General features: G+C 47.9%; 2 protein-coding genes across 7 annotated transcripts; one reads left to right on the forward strand and one right to left on the reverse strand.

Moving 5' to 3' along the window:
- On the forward strand, positions 1–25,587 carry LOC131672160 (serine/arginine repetitive matrix protein 2). 6 transcript variants are annotated; one of them, XM_058949202.1, is made up of 12 exons: positions 1–175; positions 4,158–4,272; positions 4,338–4,374; positions 4,440–4,609; positions 5,162–5,329; positions 19,530–19,760; positions 20,963–21,230; positions 21,565–22,008; positions 22,549–22,802; positions 23,127–23,445; positions 23,821–24,373; positions 25,024–25,587. In XM_058949202.1, exons 2-12 carry the CDS (start codon positions 4,207–4,209, stop codon positions 25,577–25,579), a joined length of 3,066 nt encoding a protein of 1,021 aa, XP_058805185.1. In that variant the 5' UTR covers positions 1–175; positions 4,158–4,206; the 3' UTR covers positions 25,580–25,587. The 6 variants fall into 6 exon arrangements, with proteins under 6 accessions (XP_058805185.1, XP_058805189.1, XP_058805184.1 ...); XM_058949201.1 differs by having other exon boundaries at positions 2–175; positions 19,518–19,760; XM_058949206.1 differs by lacking the exon at positions 21,565–22,008 and having other exon boundaries at positions 19,518–19,760.
- LOC131672162 (putative ankyrin repeat protein RF_0381) lies at positions 14,012–16,387 on the reverse strand. The gene is made up of 2 exons (XM_058949207.1): positions 15,900–16,387; positions 14,012–15,821 (listed from the first exon to the last, which is right to left on the reverse strand). Exons 1-2 carry the CDS (start codon positions 15,909–15,911, stop codon positions 14,115–14,117), a joined length of 1,719 nt encoding a protein of 572 aa, XP_058805190.1. The 5' UTR covers positions 15,912–16,387; the 3' UTR covers positions 14,012–14,114.

The raw sequence follows: 25,587 nt of genomic DNA on the forward strand, positions 1-25,587 counted from the left end.
TTCAGGAGTTCAGTCCGCGGCGGCTGCAGCAGCGGATCCCGCGCACTACCTATCCAAGCGCCGCTCCTCGCTCGGCGCGCTCTCGCAATTGTCAGCTGTGCGAACGACCCAAGTCGTGCTCGCGGTGAACTGTGCCCCCCAAGTGTGTGTGTGCGCGCGCATAACGATACGAAAGGTAAACCTCACCGAACGGAGAAGGGAAAGGCTCTGGAATTTTGCGCTCTCGAGGGACTCCTACGCGCACACGGTGCACGTCTATCGCTATGGTGCCATTGTGCCGAGCGGTGGCACGTTGCGCAGCAAGTGAACGTTACGTAACGTGTAATGCGACTGCTGCTCTCCTTCTCTCGCGGGAGAGCAGGAGAGAGAGAGAGAGAGAGAGAGAGAGAGAAAAGGCGGCGAGAGAGGCTTAGCAGATCTACCTCGCACTTTTTGCCGGCTTCGGTTCAGGAATGCGAAAACACCTGCTTCTCTTCTTCGTTTTTTTCTTTTCACCGCTCGCTCGTTCGCTCGTTCGCTCGCTGCTCTCCCTCGTCTTCTTCTTTACGTGGAATTGTGCTCGCTTCCAGAGAGACCGCCGCCGCCGCCGCCGCCGCCGCCGCCGCCGCCACCGCTGATGTGTTATTTCGTGCGACTTGCAATTAGAGGAATTCTCCGAGGGCGAACGTTCTAATCTAATCGATAGCTTATGTATCCGCGAGTGGCTTGCTTCTGTCGTTTTCTCCTTTGTTTATCGCCGCGACTCGCGACGAAGCGAGACGCGAAAATCATCGGTCTCCCCGGAGAACGCGAAATTCAGTGATTCACGCAGGCGGTAGGCCTCCGCGCCGAGCGAGCCGCTGTTATTTCCTTCGCGCGAGGCGCGTACACAACGCGTGACTCAACTTCGGCTGGCGCTCGGCGCAGGAAACTTGGCGATTCGCACACGTGGTCGTTTGGAAAGCGAAAATACGCGTTGCCGTTAGCCGATAGGCGATCTACCATTTTGCGCAACGCGCCTGAAAATTTCGCGGCCGCGCTCGGAAAAGCGACGACGATCCAGGGTTGCGCAAAGTACGAGAGAATACGCTGGCGGCGAGCGTGGGAAAGGAGTAATTTAGATCTTCGGAGGAGCGCGCCGAGCCTATTAATATTAAACGTCCCGCGCGACGACGAGACAATGAAACAATAAAGAAAGTTCGCGGCGGCGGAAGGATCTGCATTTGTGCGCGGCCGCGAGGTGAAAGTTTTTTCCCTCTTTCCCCCAGCCCGGGAGGAGAAGCGCGAGCGGCGCACATGCTCTCCGCGCGCCGAAAAGCGCGACGGACACGTGACGCTCGAGTTTTCTCGTTGAAAATGGCTGCGTCCTTGGGCGAGGTCACGTGACTCGCCTACTCGCGGCCACCCACGGGACACGCTGCCGCTCGCGCCGGAGAAAGACCTGGTCGCGGATCTGCCGTTTCTCCGCGACCAGCGGGTTCCTTCGTTTCGCGCTCCGGTCGCTGCTGCCGCGGCTACGCGCGCGATTCGCTCCGCGGATAGCTTGTATCGCGTCGCTCGGCCGCGCGCGCGTGCCTCCGCAGAGGGCAACAAAGAGTTGTACACGCGAGATCGGTATCGATCGATTAGAGTGGCGGCCGCTAATGCGACGCCAAGCACGTACCGAAAGCAACGTTACGTCCGTCGCGGCTGACGCATATCAATCGCCGAGGAAGTTTGCGACGAGGAAGCGATAATTCGATTTGACGCGACGCGACGCTCCGGCAGTCGACGGAAAGGTGCTCTCGCGCTGTCAATAATTTTTCCCGTCCTGGCAGTCGTTACGTAAAACTATTATACGTCAAGCTCACGCTCGACTAGTTTTCGATGTCACCCGCGTCGCAAAAACAACCGAACCGAGATTCTCTCTCTCTCTCTCTCTCTCTCTCTCTCGCTCTTCATCCTCGACGTGCGAGCGATTGTCACTCCGCGGATCTTACATAAAAAGAAAAAAAACTGCATCGCCGTTATCTAATGCGCACGCGCGGAGCGTGTCAAAATTTATCAAGGCCTCGCGGAAAGAGAGAGAGAGAGGGAGAGAGAGAGTCCTATCGTCGATGAGGAAGGGAAGAGTGCCTTTATTTATTGCACGTTGCGATGGCTCACCGCCGCCAATTCTCGATCGTCGTCTCCTCAACTTGCGTCGCGCGCATTTAAATCACCGAGCGATTCGAACGCCCTTTCGTTCCGCGAAAGTGCGATGCGGCCGTTCTAATCGTCGCGCCCATTGTTAGCGCTGTTTCTCCGCGGCGGCATTGAGCGCGCTGCGCTTTTCATTAAAGCCACTCCGCGTGTGTTTACACTCGGTTGAAATTCGAGCGTTACACGATCGTTACCGCGCGTGATTAAGATCTCGCGTTCGTGATTGCCTCCCCGACCCCCCTTCCCCCCTTCCCCCCTCTCTCGCTCACTTACCCGTCGGCTCTCTCTCTTTCCCGGACTTTTCCTTGAGAACTCGGCGCGCTCGCTCTCGAAAAAGCTAAATTAATTAGGAGCCGCTCGCGTTGGTCTACACACTTTACGATGCGCCCTAGTGTGTATTTTTCGCGGGACAATCAAACGTACCCACGCGACTCGTTAAAGCGTGTGCTTTTTGCGTCCGCGAATTCCCGACGCATTTGCCTGTATGACCCGTCCGCGCGGCCGCGTTCGGATACGCACAAACGAGACGTTAATCCAGCCCGAAAATATACACTCGCATCGGTGGCCGAGTACGCCGTCAACAGTAGACATTGCGTAGAGCCGTCGATTGACATGGCAGCGATCCGAAGCCATTATCATGCTAACGCGACGCTTCGTCTGTCCTTTGCGACCTTTAACGCCGTTGCGCAGAGCTGCTGCCGCGTACACCAGCGATGAATACGGGAACAGCGCACAATACGGGACGCGCTCGCTATAGCGGCCAGCGCCGCGTAATTGCTGGATGCGAGCGAGCTCGACACACATTCCCTTTTTCGGGGAAGCGAGATTCTGCTGGCCGTTGAAAAAAAAAGAGGAAAAAAAAGAGCGGCACGAGCGCGGCTCTTTGACGCGCACCTCTTTCCTGCAGATAAAGTGATTTCGTGTTGCTCGCCTTTTGACGCTTTACGGCTCGAATGTATACGCGTATACGACTCGCTTCCTTTTATTTTTACGACTCTGAGAAATGAGCTGAAAATTTACATCGGACGACTTTGTTTGCTCGAGGGACTTTGATGAATCGTTTTTTTTAGACCTCGCCGAATCGCAAATAAGTACGCGTCACTTGGCCGCGAAAAAAATTATTTCCCTTGTTCCGCGTATGAGTGCCCAAGGGCTTTTCAGCGCCGCCATATCGCCAAGAGCAGAACAAACACTCGCGCGCCGTTTGCCGTTAGCGCCGATCTCCGACCGAGGAGGCCCGAGAGTAGCCGTAACGGATGGGTCTCTAATCTGTTACCAAAATAAACAAGGCGCTATTAATACCGGCAGGCGAGCAGCCGCCCAGCGCAAAAGTAGTCCGGCGACGGGCGACGACGGGCGACGACGGGCGGCGACGGGACGATAGCCGCCGCGGGCGAGAAATTTTTATACGGCGGCTATGAAAGTGCACTGAACTCGGCGAACTTTCCAACGACGCGAACTATACTATAAGTGACATCTCGGTCGGCGCGCGCCGCGCGGCATATCTAATCGCGGAAGGATGCGCACGATTACGCGAAGCCAGCTAGTCGTGGGAGTGGCGCGCTGATAAGCTCTCTCTCTCTCTCTCTCTCTCTCTCGCGCGAGCTCAATACGCAAAAGCAGACGTGCCTGCCCGTGCGCTGGCCGAGGCTGACGTCATGCGCATATCCAATGGACTGACTGGCGAGTCAGGCCTTTTACAGCTGCGCAATTGCAGACGCGGCGAGGACGAGCCTTCCTCGCGGCTCGCGAGCTGCGCCCTTTGCCGAGAGGCTCCCGAGTGCGCTCTCTCGGCGAGGCGGCGTTTCGGCGAATCGCGCGCGCCGAGCAACGACGAGCGGTGCCGCGATTGAAAAGGAGAGACAAAGCGCTTTCGCTCGGCGCGCCGCGGCAATTAGCTGCGCCCTGCGTTTGTTCTCCGGCGGCTTTTCGAGCGCGTCGCCGAGGCACAGTTTCACCTCTGCCCGCGCGCAATACAGCCTGGCCGAGGTTTTCAGGGAGGACGCCGCGCGGCGATGACTCCGTAGCGCGAGCGACCGCTCCAGGATGGAGGTGATCTCGACGCGACGGTACGAGGCGAGGCCGCCGGCCGACTCCCATGCCTCCATTCCAGTAAGTATAGGCGAGCGCGCGCGCGGCATACATCGCTCATCGCTTGCTCTCTTCTCGGCGCACAGGTCGACCCGACGAACGCCGTGGCGACCGTGAAGGAAGGTGAGTACGAGCGGCGACGGCGCCGCGCTCGCGGAACCACCGCCTGTAACGTCGGCTTTTCGCAGAGGAATGGGAGACGCGGAAGAAGAAGGAGATCACGACGACCCGGCAGATCGAGACGCGCGTCAAGCGCCAAGTCGTCCTCGAGGACGGCGAGGTGGTCGTCGACAGCGGACCGCAGGTCACCACCAATACCACCGAAGACGTCGAGCAGCAGGAGCACACCACGCAGGAAGTACGGCTTTTCCCGCTCGGCCGTCCGTGGAAATTCAGTCGCGCGGCATTGGCCTACAAAAGCTCCGCGCTGGTTTTTACTTCGACGCGCTATTTTTATTCAAGGACGCACTCGCGGCCTGCGAGCACATCGCTTCTTTGGTCGTTCGATCAATGAAAATGGAAACGCGACTGCCGTCGACTTTTTGTCCTTTCGAGTCTACGAAACGACAACAATGACTAAGCCGCTCGCGCGATATACGAATACGCGCGAAATACGGATGATTAACGCGGCATTAATCTGTCGTTCTGCCGCGGCACAACACAAGAACGCGCATGATCCGTTTGGAGTTTTATCGCGGGCAGCACTGATTATATTGACCAACGACCGGGACGATTACGCGCGCAGCGATAAAGCGCTGCTCGCTCAAACGCGATTCGAAGGCAATCAATTAGCGTTCCTTTCCCGGCGTGGTTATCGCGTCGGCGTTAACGAGGCGCGCCCGGTCTGCTCGCTCGAGCGTCCGACGCGCGAGCAAAGTGTCCGACTGTGCATCCGCGGTCTCCGTTGCAGAGGCGCACGACGGGCGACGAGCCGCAGAAGATCGACTGGCCGGCGGCCGCGAAAGCTGGCGCCCTCGTGCAGAAGGAGCTGAACGAGACCATCATGAAGAGCCGCGAGGAGGTGGAGGAGAGGCTGGAAACCGAGGATCGACGGCAACTCGGCGACATCAGCGACGAGGTGAGTCTCTGAAATTAGAAGCCGTCGCGCCGCGCCGCGCCGCGAATTGCGCAACCGGCAGGGGCAAACGAGCGGTTAAAGACTCGCGAGCTTCCTGCGCGTGCGCGTCGGACAAAAGTCATCGGTCGCGCGAATAAGGCATGGAATGCCGCGCGCAGCTCGGAACACCGCTCCTAAGCCGCGCATCGACTGGCCGACTGCGAGAGCGGCGGGAAATTGCAGTAATCCATCTCGGATTTCGCGTCCTCGGACGATCTTCCGCTCGCTCGTGCTCTCGCCAAGAGGCAGACAGATTGTTCGCGGAAGAGAGGAAGATTTACCAGTTTCGAGGATTGCATGCGCTTTTTAACTTGTTACCAGGAGAGCTATTCGCGGAAAACGCCGCAGTCGACATAATGATGCCAAGTCAAATGCCTCAAACATCGTGTATTTCACTTTTACTCCTGAATTTACTAAATCTTAAATAGAACATTGCTGCTATGGTATTGGTCATATGGATTGGCGTCTGCTGGATAGAAATCACAATTGGTTTGAGTAAAATTACAAGATATATTTTATTTCAAGACGTTACGACACGAAAGAACTTGCCTGTGCACTAAGCAGAGGCTAATCATCAACCAGTTCTCGCACCCTTGGCTATTTAGCCCCTCGCTCGTTACTCTACAGTTTCTCTCGTGCTTCCCTCTTTTTATGCGATCCCGACTTCGGATTCGCTCTCGGCAAACAATCAACACATGACAACAAGCAACACGTAGACGCTTTGTCGAAAACTCGAATGCTCGCTCCCCAAAACTATTCGCTCCTCTCGAAGTATCTCGCATTACTCCATACTTCTGACGATTGATAAAAAAATCGTTCTATTGAATCATTCTCTCCGTGCACGATCTTTGTTTACGTTTTCTTAGCCCAAGCAAAACTATTTACTGAAACCAAACACAGAAACACAACATTTTAAATCAAAAAGCAAGATAATCATAATCAATACTATCGTTTTAATAAAAATCAAGGAAACTCCCTATGATTGATTGATGAATTGATTGATTTATTGATCTACGTAATTTTATAAAAAATACAAGGATTCCTCCCTTAACATTTGTAAAAGCCTAAAAAGGTCTAAGCAAGTTACCTGTATGTAGGCTGGATACATTAAATAAATTTAAACAACTAATAATAATAACTTAGAAACTAAAAAAGAAAAACTTTATTTCTTAATTAATTTATTTTTTATGTATGATTAATAAATTCGAATAATACTAGTTTTTGCACATTTGGGAAATTTGCATCCTCATGGCCTTCCAATGTAGCATTCGAAATTTCCTTGTACCGTTTTGCTGTAATATAAATTTCTTCAGTTTACTTATTTTAATTTGTCTTGCTAGTTTCTAAATTTTCAAGTTCTATTTGTAATTTATTGAAAATGTTTACTACTTTTACGTAACTGAATTTGTCACTTATTCTTCTGTTGTACTTTGGAAATTGCATCAATTTATTTCTTGTTATACTTTTTATTGATAGGTACTCTCTCTTAGATTATTATAATAATATATTACTGTCTCTAATTGGAATAGTTACCTGATTATGAGAGTTTTATCTGGTTCAGAAAATTTAGGTCTATTTATAATTTTTATTATTGTATTCTGTGTTTTTCGTACTGAATTGAAATTGTTGTCATACACTTCTCCCCAGGCTATTATTCCATACTTTATAACATTATAAAAATGCAAAATACACTTGGAATGTACAATAAACATACGCACAAAATCTAAATTTAACGTAGGAATAGCGTCGTCTTTCATCACATACTCTCAGATTGATAAAGTTGGATCGAATCCACCCGAGCTTAGATGATGGAATGCAACTAATTAATTATTTAAGCCAAGCATTAATACGGTACGGGGAAGATATTTGTATCGCGAGATAGTATAAAATCGAGGGAGCAAACCAAGTGTTTAAAAAATGTTCTAATCGCGGCGAAGCCGTATTCGAGTTACGTGCGTATACGACGCAACTGCGGGATATCCTTTCTGCTGACACGAGACCCATGTGCTAGGACTGCTAGGCCGATATATCGAGAGCAACACGGCTGCTATACGGCTGTTTATAGCCGTATTCGATTTAACACGTGCAAAGGATACTCAATCCGTAAATAGGTAGTATACGCGCGAGGGAGCTCTTCCGCTATACAGAAATACCCTCTAATGCTCCCTGTATGTATGACTGCATGAAAGTCTATACAGCCGGAGACACTATGCAGTTGTATAGCCTGCCCCACACGGGTTAGCGATAACTAAAAGCATAGTATCGCAATCATAGTTGAAATTTTAGTAAAATATGATTATTAACTTACGTTAATAATTTATGAATTATGGTAATGAATTATGCTATCTAGTTAATAAATTAAGAATATACTTATGAATTAAAGATCTTATTATACACTGTAAAAATTAATAACAAAATTATAAAGAATCTGTTTGCAGGTGCGTCGTCTACAACCTATTTAACTATTGAGTGCCACCTGCACGTAACTTGTATACGTCTTCGCTAAGGTTATAACATTTTTTACAGCCTAGTCGGACGTATGAGGGCATTTACGTGTAGAGGACCCTCAATCCCTAAATAGGTGACGTACGCGCGGGTAAGACCCCAGCCGTATGAGCGGCCAATACGGTCGAGGAGCATTAGGGTGCCGTATGAGCGGCCAATACAGTCGAGGAAAATTAGGAGGTTATGTTCTCCTAGACCATATTGGCTTCATACAGCCGGGGATGATTTACCATCGGTCGTATATTGGCTAATCATACAGGGCCAATGTTTGTAGAACAGACTAGTAAAATAGCATTTTTTTGTCTGTCAAAGTAGTGTCACACAGCGTAAGCTGTCAGTTTTAATCGACTTGTGCATGTTCGCTGAACATAGTGTTTTTATCAAATATTCTGAAGTTTACATAATAGATATGAATATGGAAGCAGATGCAATTTACGATGCTAGTAGTGATAGTAGTGAAAGTGATGTAGAATGTGATAATCAATAATAATCTATAAAAGAATGTGTGTATTGCTGCGCCGTACGCCATCGTTCGTGAATTAAGTGTCACCTGTACGCAAATACCCTCATACGTCCTCTGCCTAAACTGTAAAATTTCTTAAGTGCCATGATCGTGCTAAGCAGGAAATGCTATAGGATACGGCATGGGAAAGATATTTGTACTATTCCGCACTACAAACATCTTCCCCGTACCGTAATAGTACATTACGATACAAGTGCGGGAAAGTAGATTCTTGCCTCGTGTAGCTTTTACGCCCGAGCGAAGCGAGCAGCGCCCTGACCTTCGGTAAATCCATAAACATGGCCGTTCGATGAAAAACCTGCCTTCGCAGTTGGTGGCGCGCGTCGATCGGTCAGTCGGCCGCCAACATTGCATTGATCACCGACGCGTTCTCGAAATATACAGCTCGCTCGACGATACAATTCTTGTGCAACAAGACATCAGCAATTAGTCGGGGCTCCTCCTGATAGTGCTGGCTTAGTCTTTGGAAGAAGAGACGCACGACCGCCATGTTGTCAAAGGTTCCGATGTCGACGGTGCGCTACAGCGGATATTTTTCGTCGATGACGATTGAGAAAATATTGGCGGCGGCTGCCAACAGCACACCGATGGCATCGGTCAGACTGTTCGCACTTTACCATCAATAGCATCGTTATTTGCCCCATGTTATCCTAACAATTAATGTCCGCGCCAGAGTTGTAGATAGAGTAGGTCGACGATCTCTACGTAGCCTCATGCGGATATATAGTACAGCAAATTGTCTTCGTTGCAATACCATTGTCGACAGACGTCGGAGCTCCTCAAAATAGTTCGCACCGCCTCGATGCGAAGCAGAAAAGATGCTCCTCAAAATGGCACTGGCCATCGCTTAAAAGAACGTGCAAGTAACATATTCATTAATGAAAATAGTATTAGCGCAGTAAAAATTGTTATAGCATATGTCGCGTGAGAACATTTAAATTAAAAAACTGTATGCGATTAAGCTACGTTTAGCCCACCATTTGCCAAACTTAATGCAAAAATCTAGATTAAATTATGGGTTTTATCGATAAAGGGCTATATCAACATATGGAGTAAAAAAAACTATTTTATCGATAATTCGAAAAGGGACTACTGAGGCTTTCGATTCCAAAACGAGCTATCTCGATAGATGGTTCAATAAAGGGCTATCACGAGGGTCCAACTCATCCAATCTTTAACTAGCTTCTGACTTATGGTCTCTATACGGTTCCTGTTACTAATAAAACGACACAATTCAACAGATTCCTTATAGCGTTTTGAATCGATAAAGTAATGATGAGTATAAACTTATAAAATTACAAAATATTAATGAATTTGATTTAATTTGTGTGAGAGATGCCAGGCAAATTTCATACAAATACTGACGACAGCAGTCAAATCAAAATTAAATCGATGTAACTTGATTTTCAGAGTTATGATTTTATTGAAGGTCTTCTAAGTGCAAAACTGAAGGATTTATTAGTACGTATACTGAGGAAATAAGTTCATTGATTCACTGAAAACGCAATAGATTCATAAAATGAGTTCATCGTCGGCAATCCATTAAATATTTTAATCAAATGAATTTGTTTGTTGGTAGATGCAAATATATAATCGATTGATGCAAATATTAATATATTATTTGCAACAGTAAAATTTATTTTCTTTACAAAAAATGTTTCTTTGAATGAATACAGTATTATTACAACAAACGTCCAATTCATGAATATGAGCATAGATTTCTTTTAATTAATCTAATACTTAATTAACTTAATCGGATATTTCATTAAAATAACGAAATCTTGAATAGGAAACAATTGTTCCTTTTTAGAATTTATCAAATGTCTAAACAGTTATATTAAATCATCATCGACCGAATCATAACAATACCGACATTCTTCTTTGTATTAAACCTGCATGTAACCAGCATAATAACATTTTCCATTGAAAAGACGACATATTTGTTTAAATTGAATTAATATCATCATATTGATATGATACCCAACCAACGAAAATATTTCAATATAAAATGTTAAATTTTAAATATAAAAGCTTTTTCTTTAAATATAAAATGTTAATTCAACATCATTGTAACTTCTCTAAAATAATTCATTTTTGCAAAAATGTTGTGTGAATGTTAATCTCTACAAAAAAAAAAATAATTTGTCTAACATTGAGAAAAGGTTGTAGCAAGATTGAGTCTCTGTTTCACGTACTTGTTATAAAATATGTTGTAGAAATGTTAGGCAAAGGCTGCTTCTCAAAATAAAAAATTATAACTAGCATTCTAGAAACGTTTTGGTAACATTACTATGCAAACAAAGGCAGACATTTTGAATGTTGTGACAACATTTATTTAACATTTGTGTTTGGTTGCCGGAAATGTTGTAGATGTTGCAAAACGGAAGTTTTAGTAATATTTTTTAAAATAATTCTTACTACTTGGGACATTGTTTCATTGAAATGACAAATTTTTTTTTATATTTAGTACATCAAACTAAAATACAGATTTATATGGCATTGCAGTAAGTTATATACAGAAAACTATAGATATAGGTGTAATACGATAACAATATGATGTATGGTTGTCGGTTTCATTACAAGATTTGCTTTTGTGACAAAGTCAGTGAGGTTTTGATTGCTAGATTATAATTTGTGCAGAAATTCAATAATACATTTACGAGCGCTTACATTTAGGGTCGATAAGAATTCTGCAGTACAGAAAGAAGGATAGAGTTTGATTTTGTGTAAATCTGTGAGAAGTTTGGTTCTTTACGCGTTAAAAAAATCGTTGAACATGCTAAACAAATAGGATCTGGTTCATATCTTGTTCCCGCATTTATAGATAGGGCTGGCTGCAATGTTCATCCTAGCTAATAGAAGCTGCTATATTATAATAGTTAGCCCTTAGACAATTTCATGTTGCAATTCAAATGCTTTTCAAGCTATTAGTTTTAAACTAAGGTGTTTGGCAATCTCGATATAATTTTTCAAAAAACATAACGCCTTTTGTTTGACCTTGATTTTTAATAATATTATCAGTTTCAGTTTTAGCTTGTTTCTTAAAAGTTTCACGTAGGTAAGTGAATGGAATTTTGGCTACGTTAAAATCATTAAGTTATGTTGCTATTTTAGCTAACTGATCAGCTGTTTCATTTCCTTGGATGCCTCGATGGGCTGAAATCCAAAAACATTTCACATTGGTGTGGTGATTATTATTGTAAAAATCTAAATATTTTTGTTTCATGTCTAGAATATATCTATTTGTTTTTATTCTAATGGTTTTGGACTACACCGACATGAAAGCATTCAAGGAATCTGAAAATATATTGACTTTGCGATCTTTATGTAGGAGAGCAAATTCCACAGCGTCATTTAGTGCTATGTATTCGGTGGTAAAAACGGAGGAGTTGGAATGAATGCATTTCAAGACAGAAACATTTACTTCAGGACAAGTAAAGGCAGTACCCACTCCCTCGGGAGTTTTACTTCCATCCATGAAGACCGCCACAGCATTGTTATGTGCAAGAAAACAATTGAATTATTTTCCACGTTATTAGAATTTTGTAGTTTGGTGTCAAAAGTGAGATCGATTGGTATTTGGATCGTTATTAGATTAAAATTGTCGATGTAAATTGTGGATTGGTTTTTCATGTCTATTAATTTGGATAGAATGAAGTTGTCGGTTATACATTTTCTTAGTATGGACTTTGAACTTGTTTGTAATTTCTGATTTATGCAGAAGAATTTTGTTACGCTATCTCTATCTCTGTATTTTCGTTCGATAAAATTTTGACTAAGTTGCAATTGCATAACAGTTTTGATCGGTCTTGGAATAATTTTTTTATTGTTAAAATCTAACATTGTGATTTTAACGACCGAAAGTGTAAGATTTGAATAAATTTCGTCCAATGCTTTTTATCGCATTTTCAATTATTTTTTAATAGTTCTTAAAGTCATAATACACATTTTTCGCATGTACCGAATGCATGAGGCAGTTCCGTGATCCTTGAACAATTACACAGGTATCAACAGTATTTGATACTGCATATACGCGCGCTGGTCGACGTGGTAGCGTTTCGTCGTCACATTTTCTATCACACTTTTGAATCCCATAGGTTTTTTTTTTCATTTATACGAATCCTAAGCTTTGTTAAAAATACTGATGTGCATTACCAAACAATAATAACGAAACGATAATTTTTAACCATTTTCATAAAATTGAATAAAAATATTTTATTTGGGATTCTTTGAATCAATAAAATATTGAATTAATAGAATGAAAAGTATTCTACTAATTTAAAAAATAAATATTTACCATTATCTACAATAAGTTATTTTATTACTTAAACCGGACCTTACTGTTTTTGTTTACATCAATTTCCTAACTCAATGAAGTAGTTATAGAATGTATAATTAATTTAAAAAAATACAATAATTCTTCCTTATGGCAATTGAATATTTCACCAAGGAGATCGGACGTCAACAAAGCAGTTAAGTTTGTCTTATCGTCAATGTTATGAAAAAGATTATTCTTATTCTCGTTTGCAGAAATTCTTTTGTAAAACAAAAGACTGCACCTTATACCATTGATTAAACACATTATTAATTCCAGAATGTCAAATAAAATATTTTTGTTCAATTTTATGAAGATTGTTAAACATCATCACCTTGTGATTATTATTTCGTAATTAACAGCAACAATCCTAATAAATTTTACGATTTATGTAAATAAAACAATTATGGGATTAGTGCTATAACACAAAATCTATTCGACGAGACGCTACTACCTCGACCACAGCGCACATAAAGTACTAAAATGTTGAAACTAATATTAAAAAGTTAGTAATGGGCTAGAGTTCTACGATAAAAGCGAATTCAATAATTGAATCAGATAAATTCAATTGTTGAACCAATCTAAGCACAAATATTTGTTTCCATTGTTACGTTTTTTGAATTCATGAAATATTCAATCTGTTTCAATTATTTTATTATCTATACGTTTAACATTGTAAACTGAAAGTTTGCTTTAAGTATTTTATTCATCGGAATCCTATTCATTCACATTCATTCATCTACCCCTTTTAATTATTATTAATTGTCAACTAATAAGTGGCATTACCAGACGCAAATCTTTTACAATGTAATCAAGATAATATTATAACCACTATACTTTATTAGCAGGACAATTCTTTTATTTTGTTTTTATTTTCAATTCACACGATTACTTTAGTTTCATCCGAGTTTCAGCGCGTAAGCGTTGGCTCAAAAAGAGTATTCGTTAAAATTATGTTTCATACTTTGACTAGCACGAATGCCCCGGAAGGTGTGTTTGAAAACCAATTTTACTCATTAATCAATGTAGTATTTAAAGAATATTTAATTTAATTTTTTTCTTGGGATATTTGAATAACAATTTATACTATTGAATTTATATAGTATATTTGAAATATTGAAATTTTACAAAATCGATTAATTTTGTAACAAAATATTGGTTATTTGTGACTTAAATTAGTCTCACTGATTTTGAATATTTAAGATTTTAAGAATTTTCTTTTCTTTCAATTTTAATTTCTCATAAAGAATATTTTATATATATATATATATATACATCGATATATATACAATAACGGAAATGAAACAAACTTTTAGGTTCAATAAATCGATAATCGTTGTCGACGTAAATATAAAAAAAAAAGTAATAATCGTCCAAGTGTTTATTTTTTAGCATTCAACGTCTCACAGGCGATTCAACCTTTGCACGTCATCGTAATCTAGATAATTAATTATTGTATAGACAACGAGGTGAATCTGATTGTTGGATAATCCTAAAATTTTGCATAGTACGAATGCGGCGTTTTGTATCATTTGAACTTTTGGAACAATCTTGTTAAGTCGCTTTTGCAAAATACCGAAATAATAAAAATTCGAGTGGGACTTTTTATTGATGCTAATCAATTTTGAAAGTAACGCGGGACTGAACCTACAGCGTTTCACTATTGCTTCTTCGGGCTTAGCCAGAATTGTAAACGTGGTTATCGTATCATTAATACTAATGTTGTTCATTTTGTCGAGCTTCTTTAAACAAGAATCGAAATAAGTCATGAACATCTTGTGCGAAGCGATGCTGCTGAGTAAAATACTAGTCGGTGGCTGGCCGAGTTTGTGGAGGATCGCCAAGTGCGCGAGCAGCGTCTTAACGAAATCAAATTTTCTTCTTTTTTTGACAATGTCGAAAACCGTGTTCCTCGGCGTGTCAGCCAGCTTGCAATTTCCTCCGTATAAAAAGAGCAGCTGCACGACGCGATCGTGTTGTTTGATGCACGAGTTCTTGGCGTACAAGTAGTACAGCGGCGTCAGCCCAGCAAAATTTCTAACATTGACTTCGGCGCCGTTCTCGAGCAGAAACTGCACCATGTCTACATTTTTGACGTACATCGCATAGAAGAGAGGCGTATTGTTGAGATTGTCGAGTGCGTTTACGTCCATTTGCAAGTTTTCCAACTGTCTAGCTACGTCCGGATGCGTGTTCGAAGCCAAATAGTGAAGTGCAGTCTTGCCTTGCCAGGTTGTCGCGCTGAAATCGACACCCAACTCCAGCAATATTCTAATGGCTTCGGCGCTTCCCTGTATCAGCACCGTAGTCAGCTGCATGTGCCTTCCGTTAATGTCGAGCTCGGTCAGCTCGGTCTTTTCGTCGACCACCCGTCGGATAATCTCGGGCTGCTGAATCTTGCGAATGCAATAATGGTTGTAATAAAACAAAGGAATGCGTCCCTTGAAGTCTTTGGCATTGACATCGGCGCCGTACTCGATCAACAACTTGACGTTTTCGAGGTCCATCAAGTGTACAGCTGCGTGGAGTGCGGTGTGGCCCAGCCGAGGATGGCGCTCGTCGACGCAGCATCCCCTCGCGATCATGATCCGCAGTATCGAGGGCTTGCGCAGAAGAGCGGCTCGCTCGAGCGAACATTCGGCTGCCAGCAGTTTTTCAACTATCAGAGCGTCGTCATTTCCACACACGGTCGCGAGCTTCTTCAGAAACATTTCCGTCACTTCGATCACTCGGAATGATTTACTGTAAAGAACTGTCTGCAGCGCGTACGCGCCCACGTAATCCGCTGTAAACATATTCGCGTTCGCCTGCAGCAGCACCTCCACCGTCTCTGCCGAAATGTCGTCTTGATTGTTCGATACGGCCAAAAGCAGCGGCGTTCGTTTCTGCGCGTTTTGAGCCTCTACGTTCGATCCTTTATCTATGAGGTATTTCGCTATCGCCGCATTGCCAAATTGAGCCGCGTAATGAAGTAAAGTGGCCTCTAAAAAGTCCCTCGGTCTGATTACATCCTCATTTTCTAAAATCGCCCGGACCTTAGCATTGTCTTTAGTTTCGATGTAATACAACAATTGCTTGTCGAAGTGGATTTCACCATGGTCATCGTTCAGCTTGAACGACAAAAATTGTTTCCAGTATTCACAATATTCTCGATAAGAGCGAAAAATTAAAATTAATTATCTACTTACGAGCGTCATCATTCAATGTAGTCATTGGCGCTATGATATCTATGCAGTCATATGCATATCAATAGTTGTGTACAGTTGGAATAATAATATAATTTCGATTATAAAATGCTTACATAAACGACAATTGTCAGTCAACTCGAACTTGATATTCAGATTCCTTATATTTTACAAATGTTAAAGCAATTAGAAACATTTACATTTCTAGAACAACACTGAAAATCCTATATCGCAGTACAACAATTATAATTTGGTTAAACTTTGTTGATTATATAATCGCTGAGAAGTTGGCATGAAAGCACACTTTGACAAAATTTTAATCGAGTTATTTCAGTTGAATGTGTCTTTATAAAACTATTAACAGTGAGATTGTAATCAGCGAATTTATGAAGCTTAGAAAAAAACTTGACTTCACAATGGCACTCGTATCACGGCGTGTGTTTGGGTCAGTACTAAATGGTCGAAGGATGATCTTGGAGAGATTAGCACGGCTTAAAATTAGTCCGCTTGCGTAGACTGGAACAAGGGGCCTGAGTTTAAGGAAAATATTGAGACAGTATAATGTCTTAGGTTAAACCTCTCGACGGTAACAGAGGTGCAATTATGGTAAATATACCTGCCCAACGACAGTTTGATTAAAGGACGGGGGGCTACTCTTCTCAGTGGCGTAAACTCAATTCCACAGCTTATGGCGTCGATTCGTAAAAATTTGCACCGATGAATTAACTTAAAAATTTAACTTTATATTATTATTAAGTATATTTTACGAGCTCGGATGAGAAAGTCGAGATGTCTCGCCACTTTTAGGCAATAGATATAACAAGACCCCTCATTTCCGCACGTTAGCGGTCAAGTTCCGAAATGAGTCAAGAATAGCGTTGGGCATCGGAATACATATCTCTTTGCGTTTATCTGTCGTCATCGTCGATTAAAGTCCAAGCGTTTCCTAACTAACAGGCTCATCGCTGCTAGATTGTTTAATCTCATGCCACGCTCCGAGCGGTCAACGATTGCCTTCGCTACAATCTCGTTGTTTTCGCAATGCATCTCGAAGGTTCGGTATATGTATTACGACGTCGCGCGTTCGGCTCGGCCCTGTAAATCGACGCATGGAGGGAGGTACATCGGTGGGGATCGTTCGGGCGGATGCTACGTCAGGTGTCTGTTTACGAGCTAGGACAGCGGCCGCTGTCTCGATCATACCGCCGAGAAGAAATCTTGCCAAGTTGTTTGGTGCGACGTTCAAGTCGAGATCTTATCAGCGACGAGGTAGGGGTTCGCCCGGCGAAAAGTTAATTCCCGTTTATCCGCTCTGGGCCCGTCTGCCTCGGTCACCGAGATCGTTCCAGCGTGAGCGACCCAGTCCCGGGACACTGCGAAGCCCGGACTCCTCGAGCGACGAGGGATAGCAGACGAAGATTTCAAGCCCCACGCAAGATCGACTCTGGCACACGGAGCTCGGAGAGCGCGCGGACCGCGGCACGCGTATACCTGCAGCTACCTCTCGACAATAGCAGCGCTCATTCTTTCGCTCTTCTCCGGCTCTACTTTATCTCGCCTCTATCTTCCTTTCTCTGGCGCGCGCGCGCGTATCCTTTGTTTCCTCCGTCTCGCTCTATTTTTCGCGCAGCTGTCGTGGATGATTATCCAAGTGTATTTTACGGATTCGCCAGCTGTAACGGCTCTCGCTCTCTCTCTCTCTCTCTCCCTCGCTCTCGTGTCACATTTACGATTACGGCACGACGGCTACCTGACTTTCCGGCCCGGCCGCTCATTTATTTGCCAATAGTTGCAGCGCGGCGTAAGCTCGGCCGGGAATACCGCTACTTGGCGCGTGTACCGCTAACGAAATTTCATTGAAATCTCTCGCGCTGCTGCGATGTACGATTGCGCGCGCTCGGCCGACGTGGCGGCCAATAACAGCCTAAACGCCCGTCTACGTGTACGGCAACGCTTAATCGAGGCTCGCGCTCGCGGCCGTCTGCGCGCAGGATCGCCCGAGGGCGCGGCATCGATAACGGGCGACGCGCTCGCGCGTACACGTCCCGGTTTCTCGCGCGTTGCAGAGGAGACGTTCGAATTCGGATACTCGAGGCCTTATCGCAATGGAAGCTTCGGCGAGGCGGATCGACTAGACAACGCGTAACAGGCGGGTTCGTCCGAACGAGGAAAAGTATCGAATACCAAAAATAAAACCAGCCTCGCGTCGTTCTCATCGCGTGCTCGGGCATAGAATAAGGAAAAGCCGCTTATACGCATAGTAACTCGCGTGGCGAGTGACAGCCCACATGTGTATTCCTTAATTCCCCGGTCCATCGCATAGCTGAAAATCGGTGTCAGCATTTTGCGTGCGCTCTCTCTCTCTCTCTCTCTCTCTCTCTCTCTCTCTCTCTCTCTCTTCTTTCTAGCGCGCACAGAAGAGCGAGAGAGAGAGAGAGAGAGAAAGAGAGAGAGACGCCCTGGCGTAGAGAATCAAAGAACTAGAGTGTGCGCGAGGCAGGAGGTGGGGCCTCGTTCGGCGGTAATCCGCAGATTCCCCTCGCGCGCGCACACACACACACACACACCCATACGTTCGCGACGTATTCCTTCTCCTCTCTCTCTCTCTCTCTCTCTCTCTCTCTCTCTCTCTCTCTCTCTCTCTCTCTCTCGCGCGCGCGGTCGTCTTCTTGTTGTTCCTCTCGTCTGCGCGCGAGGATGCTGGGCCGAGCGACGACCCGTGCCGTTGGCTTTAGTCCTGCGTCAGCCTCCTCTGGAGACACACACACATGCGCGCGCGCGCGAGCGAGCGAGAACTTCCTGGTGAGAGAAAGAGAGAGCGAGATAGAGAGAGAGAGGGAGAGAGAGAGAGAGAGAGAGAGATTCCTTGAGGCGACCTTCGCTGCAGTGTCGGTGTGCGCGCGCGCGATTTGTGCAGGTTTTAGAAAGGGATCGGCGGCGGCGAGATGGACTCCGGTATGTGGGCTCGCGGCGCGCGCTCTCCCGAGCCAGCCGCGGCTGCGCTATCGCGCTATATTGTGTATTACTGCCAAGTGCCGAGAGCGAGTGGAGCGCGCGCGCCAAGTGCCGGGGAGAAGGTGCATTAACTCTCTTTTTCCTCGATCAGCTCGCCGAGATAGTTGCCGTCCTCCGTGACGCGCGTACACCTTCTCTGCCGATAGTCTCCCGTCGACGGCGCCCGCCCACTTTCCACCTCGTAAGTATATGGGAAAAGCGTCGCTTAACGAGAATATCGCTCGCGCGTACACCGTGCCGACGCAGAGGAGCTCGCCCGACAGACGCGCGATGCACCGAAGTTACGTAACGCGCCGGAGTCGCGCCGACTCGGGGACGGGGGAAAATTCGCCGAGTTCTCCCGCGCTCGCGACGTGGTCGATGAGTGGTCGACGAGTGGTCGACGAGTGGTCGACGAGTGGTCGTCGGCTGAACGACGAGTCCCGTGGGGAGAGTCGAGGAACGCGCCGGCCAATCGGTCTGAACTTTGACCGCATTCCGCGGGACATCGCACCTGCACGCGCGCTCCTCGAGGCTCTTCCGAGGCTCGGTCGGAGAGCGAGTCGTCGTCCGACGAACGTGTCGCGCTCCGGTCGCAGTGATGAACGAGTCCGCGCTATGTCGCAGGCGTACGTGCAGGCGGTGCGCAACAACCGCGGTGACCTGCGGGTGGCGTTGGCCGAGTCCAAGCGCCAGCTGTCCAGCACGCAGCAGCAGCAGCAGCAGCAGCAACAGCAGGGCCCCCGAGTGGTGCAGCACACGACGAGGTCGAACAAGGTCGTCGACACGGAGAGGACTCTGGAGCGCAGCGAGCTCAAGCAGGACGGCCAGATCGTCACCGAGAGGAAGACCACCGTCGAGCACGAGGAGGTACGTACGACGCGCGTGCACTTTCCCTTGTTGCGCGCGACCTGTGGATCGCGAGCCACGTGCCGCGCGCCCCTAGCGACGCGCACGTGTGTCGTTCCAACTCCCCCGAGTCGATCCATCCGCGGCCCGGTATACCCACATGCAAAAGCGCAACGCACGCCGGATCGATCGATCGAGCGAGCGAGCGAGCTCAGTGACAGCCGCGAAAACTTTCTCCGCGCGCGAGATGGCGACGTGTACGCGAGTTATTTTGTCGGGCCATTGTTGTCTTGACGGGAGATCCGCGTCGAAAAGGGGAAACGGCGCTCGGGGCTCGCGAGCCTTCGCCGCGTTTCACTTCCTGCGCTCCTGGAAATCGAGCGACGGCGGCGGCGGTCCACCGAGGTCGAAAAAGACGAATAAGAAGAGAGGAGAAAGAGCGCGGTCGTCGACCAATCGTCGACTATACGCCGAGGGAAATCGCGGCGTGATCCTTTTAATCGCGAAATGACGAATGACGAATGACGCGCCGACGCGAGCCGATATGGCGATTTATGGCGCTAATTATCGCGAGCCTCTCGATATTCATCATCGCTCGCGAGCGCACACAGCAGGCCCGCGACGCGGTGCAGCGCGGCGCGCTAGGCTTATTAAAAATTTGCGCTTTAAGTGCTTTTCAATGTTTACCGGTCGCCGCGCATTTTTATGTCCGCGAGCACCTCGTCGCGCGGAACGTTTAACGCCGCTTCTCCCCTCTCTCCCTCGCGCGCTCCTTTTAATCACTGGCCGAACGCCTCTCAACGCGGTAAATAAGTGAGTCGCGGGCACGCGAAGCGTCGACATGTTCGCCAGCCGCGTTTCTTCTATTCCGATTCCCCTCGGGCGCGCGACGAGCGCGGGAAAGTTATTTTCTCCTTCTTGCCTCGCGAACTCTATCATCGCGCTGTGGCACTGCGCGCGCACGACGACCGTACGCGAGGCGCGTACCCGAGGCGCGTACCCGAGGCGCGTACCCGAGGCGAGGCGTGGAAACTCATTTGAATTGCATTCGCAGCCGTGTCGGCGTGCGCGCTGCACTCGTGCTGCGATCAGCGCGCAACTCATGAATATGCGCCTGTCGCTAACTCTATTTTTCCGGCGATGACCCATCGCGCGCTGCCGACTCGTCGTGGCGCGATTTCCTCTCGCTCGCATTGATGGGCGGCGTTCTGCTTACCGCGCAGATCAAGGACGACGAAGCTCCGAGGGAAGAGATAGACGGCGTGCAGCGCGACGAGGTGGACGAGGCGCGCGAGGTGCGCAAGGAGGCGACCCAGCGCTACGTGAAGCGCCGCGACGAGGACATCGTCGATTACGTGGCGAACGGCGGCGAGCGCGTCACCCGAGAGATGCGTTACGTGTCCGAGACCACCGAGGCCGAGCGCACTGGCGACTGGCCCAGCGAGCCCATGCCCGGCTTGCGTCCCGGACGGCTTCGCAGCAGCCAGCACGGTAAGTGGGCCTCTCTCCCATCTCGTAGACTGGCTTTCATTAATCAGCGCTTTGACTGCTGTTGCTCGATCGACTTACTAAGAGCCTGGTTAACCCCCTAATCCTTTGAAATATCGCTGTTTACTAAACGTTACTCCGGTGACAATTTCGCAAAGCGACGTTGTAACGCGAGAGCAATTTTCGTAATGACGCGTTCGCGCGATATGCCCAGCACCATGAGGATCGGGACGCGTAAAGTCCGTGTCAGTGCCAGAGTGGGCCAACCAGACGCACCAAAGTCAGAGAGCAAAGTAACACGAACGAGAAAAAACACACATACTCGCGCAATGCACAGGCTTCACGACGGAAACCCATCAGCAAAATCACGCGACGACGACCGCGGCTGCGGCGGCTGCGGCGGCTGCGGCGACTGCGGCGACTGCGGCGGCGGCGCGTAAAGACGCGCTGACTCGTAAGCCCCTCGACCTGGAGGAGGAGGACGAGGCGCGCAAGTTCGAAACCTGCAAGTGGCTGGAGTCGCACTTCGGCAGCGAGTCGCGCTCGTCGCACGGCTCGCTCGAAGACGAGGAGCACCACCGTCGTCACCACAGCACCAACACGAGTTACATCAACGTCACGATGAAATCGGTGCCGACCACGGCGAGGGAGCACTACAAAGAAACGACCACGACTACGACCACGACCAAGCAACAGAGGCGCACCACCACCAACGGGGCTACCTCGCCCAGCGGTTACTTTCAGGGTATCAGCGAGTGGTCCGAGAGATACCAGTCCACTGGTGCGTTTCAGATTCTCTCTTTCCTTTCTTTATATCGCGGCGACATTCCTTGTGCGCTGGACGAGGCTGCCAATATATTTGGGACGCGCGCTCGTTACCGCACTACGCTTCTTGCGTATTTTTTATTTTTTTTGCCAATTGTTTTTTCGCCCATCAGCACTCGCATACGAGTCACTCTCTATTGCTATCTATCCGGAGGACTCGCGCGATCACGCGATCAAACATGTGTAGGTTTCTCTTTTTATTTTTATTTTGTTTAATCTGCACTAATCACGCATATAAACGCTTAATTTGCATACATAATCAATTACGATAATAATACGTTTAATGAATTTTAATAGACTTGAATAGGTTGCGTGTGGCAACCTTAGGTTGATTAATATTATACATGCCGAAGAAAACATAACGATGCTAACTCGCGTCATACCAAGCAACTCAAACCTATTGTTATTGTTATTATTTTAATTGACTTGAGTCGATTCTAACGTAATGCATCCGGAAAATGCACGCGCGCCATTCTCAATTTCCAACCAATTGCAGCGAAGCAAAACAATCACGTCCGGCCGAGATCCCCGCAATACACAATGGACTCGATGCGCGAGGCGAGCCGCAGCAACGGGCATCATCATCAGCCGTCGTCGGAAGGCTTGCAGCGCAGCAGTAACCAGCAGCAGGCGTACACGCGCAGCTACGAGGTCTCGCGTCGCCATCAAGAGCAACGTCACTCGCCCCCGTACGACCGGCCCAAAGTCGAGCCGCCCTCGCCTCCGCTCAGACGGAAGGCCAAGGAACAGGTGGGATCCGCTGCTCCGCTCTCTTGTGAATTTATAACGGCGAGCTCGGCCTCTTTTCGTTCGCTCGCCTTGGCAATTTGGACTTGGTCTGAAGAAACCACGGGCAATTTATTCCGATCGCTCGCGCTCGCGACGATGACGCTTTTTTTTCCCCTAAGCGTGGGTGGGGTCGAGAATGGAAGACTTGGGCTACGCGCGCGACCTATTATTAGCCGTGATTTTAATCGACAGAGCGAGCGTCACGGCGATCATTGGGAACGAGAGATTGTTCTGTGAAAATTAAAAATTCAAATGATTGACGACCGTGAAAATGTTTGTTGGCAGGTAATAACGACGAAAACGGAGCGCAGTTACCATCAAGAATCGGTGCCGCGAGCAGGTTCGGTGGAGCGCGCTTCGAGTCCAGTTCACGTTGTGCAACGCACCTGGGAGAGTCGCAGCCGCGACGAGCGCGATCATCACGAACGCCGTGAGCGCACGAGAAACGGAGAGCTACGCTCGAGCTCGCGGCGACATCGCCATAGTCCCGAGCGCACCAGGCACAGGCCACGAAGTCCTGCTTCGAGATCTGTTTCGCCTTCACCTGTCAGATCGTCACCTGCCAGAAGGGACGACAAGGAGAAACATTCCAGACCTTCCAAGTGTGAGTTACGAGCACGACTTTGTCGGCAATTTCAAAATCAGACCATGGCGTCAAGATTCACAATACAGTAGAGCAGCTTTGATTTTGGCGCGAATGAAATCATATTGGGGGGGGGGGGGGGGGACGAAGGCCTGTTTATATATTAGAAAAAAAATGTGAAAAAATAGTAGAGCGCCGGAACGATGACTGTTTTCAAATATTGAGTTGAATGGTCATCCAATTGTGTCGTTGTCGATATTTGGAAGAACGACATAAACGAGGTTTTTCAAAAGCCGTAATCGACACAGAAACGATAGCGTCTCGTTTCTAGTTCCTTCGATCATCACGGCAGAACGGCGTGACGTAGAAAACGTGAGCAATAATTTGCCATTACAGCGCCAAGCCCGTCCAAGTACAAGATCGGCGAGTCGTTCCGCAAGCTAGTGGGCAAGCTACGCTCGGCGAGCTCCGAGCGCAAGAACGGCAAGCGCCCAGGCGGCAGCAGCTCGACCTCCCAACTGACGCAGACCGACGACGGTTCGTACGTGCAGTACAACTCCGTGGACCGCAACGTGCCATTAGGGCCGGACTACGACGCCGACGATCGAGCGCCCGAGCGACCGCCCGAGCGACCGCCCGAGCGACCGCCCCGATCGCCGCGCAACAACCTCGCCACGAGCGCCGCCAGCCACGTGATCAACGTCCGCGAGTCGCCGAAAATGAGCCACGCCGGCAGCAAGTACCGGAGCAGCAGCAGCCCGCGCCAGCACGAGTACAAGGAAAGCACGACCGTGAGCTCGCACTCGAGGAGCGAGCAGCCGATTCACAGGTATTACTTGGGGGAGGATCCGTACGGCGGCAGCATCTACGGCAAGGAGAAGGGCTACAGGGAGACGAGGCTGCACACGTCGAGACATCGCGGCAGGCCCATCGACGAGGTCGATTACAGGTAAATCCATCACTACTGCCTGTCTCTCTTCCGACCGCTCTTCCGACCGCTCTTCCGACCGCAGCGGGTCGGTCTTCCCCGTTTTATTATCGCCAATGCGTATAACACTTGCCTTCGACGTTGAGTCTTAACCGAGTCTTAAATGTTTTGTAACCGCGCTCGAGTACGCGCAGCAGCTTGCTATACCGATGTTAACGAGAGAGCAAAATAAACGAAAGACGAAGCGAGCCACGCTCTCACTAACCGTTTACACCTTAATACTCCACCAATTTTTATGTTCTCCGCTCTACATCTATTCCAATGCACATGCATATTTCACCGCTGTTGTTCTTGTGTGTTCTCTCTTCACGACGAATGTAATACTTTGCTATCGAAATAAATGCTCTCTTACTCAAAAAAACTACACTCAGATGCGTCCACTTCTTTCGCTCTGACCCTCGCCACACACTAACTCATCGATCGCTCTTTTTTCTCTACACTTTCTACTCCCTTCGAAGCTTTGTGCAGCTTCGCGTGGCTCGAGCGCCACGTTTGCCGACGCGCGAGAACGATCCATCGGCCGCTTTGCGTATCTCTTCGCGAAGCGAGCCGACAAGCCAAAAAGTAGCTTCGAAAAGAACATCGGCTAGCCTGGACGCTCTGAATTTCAGCATGGAGTCGAGCTCCCTCGGGCGCTTCAGCAAGTCGACCGGGCGTCTAGTCAATGAGCTGCAGAGCGAGTACGAGCGCGCCAGGGAGGCGCAGACCTTGCCGCGCAAAGCGCACAATCAGGCCTCGTCGACTCGCACGACCACGACGACGACTCGGCGCGTGACCAACGGCACGACGCCGCTCACGCCCGCGCGCTACGTCGGCGCCAGCGATGCCGTCAACGGCAATGGCTACGAGCCATCGAGGCAGTACGGCAGCATGATCAACATCTCGTTCCGTAACCAGGTGAGCCCGCCCAAGACCACGCATTACGTGCACACGTCGAGCAACGCTCAGCCACCGAAGCCCGAGAAAACCTACAAGTCGACTCTGTCGCGGAGCAAGAGCTTCAACGTCGAGATCACCGACGACGGGGTCGTCGCCGCGCCTAAGACCAGGCCCATCAACAAGTTGGACGAGACGCCACCTCTGAAAAGCCCCGGCATCTTGGCGAGCATCAGCAGGAACAACAACAGGGAAAAGTTGTTCACCAACGGCAGGTTGCATGATCACTAGCCGTCGAG

This window comes from Phymastichus coffea, unplaced genomic scaffold (assembly GCF_024137745.1).
Source record: "Phymastichus coffea isolate CEN01 unplaced genomic scaffold, Cenicafe_Pcof_1.1 PCOF00143, whole genome shotgun sequence".
Classification (NCBI taxonomy): domain Eukaryota; kingdom Metazoa; phylum Arthropoda; class Insecta; order Hymenoptera; family Eulophidae; genus Phymastichus; species Phymastichus coffea.

Coding starts and splice junctions, on each gene's coding strand:
- LOC131672160 (XM_058949201.1), top strand. CDS start 4,207: ATGGAGGTGATCTCGACGCGACGGTACGAGGCGAGGCCGCCGGCCGAC. Junction 21,231..21,564: donor GCTTCGCAGCAGCCAGCACG/GTAAGTGGGCCT, acceptor CGCAATGCACAG/GCTTCACGACGGAAACCCAT. Junction 23,446..23,820: donor ACATTCCAGACCTTCCAAGT/GTGAGTTACGAG, acceptor TTGCCATTACAG/CGCCAAGCCCGTCCAAGTAC.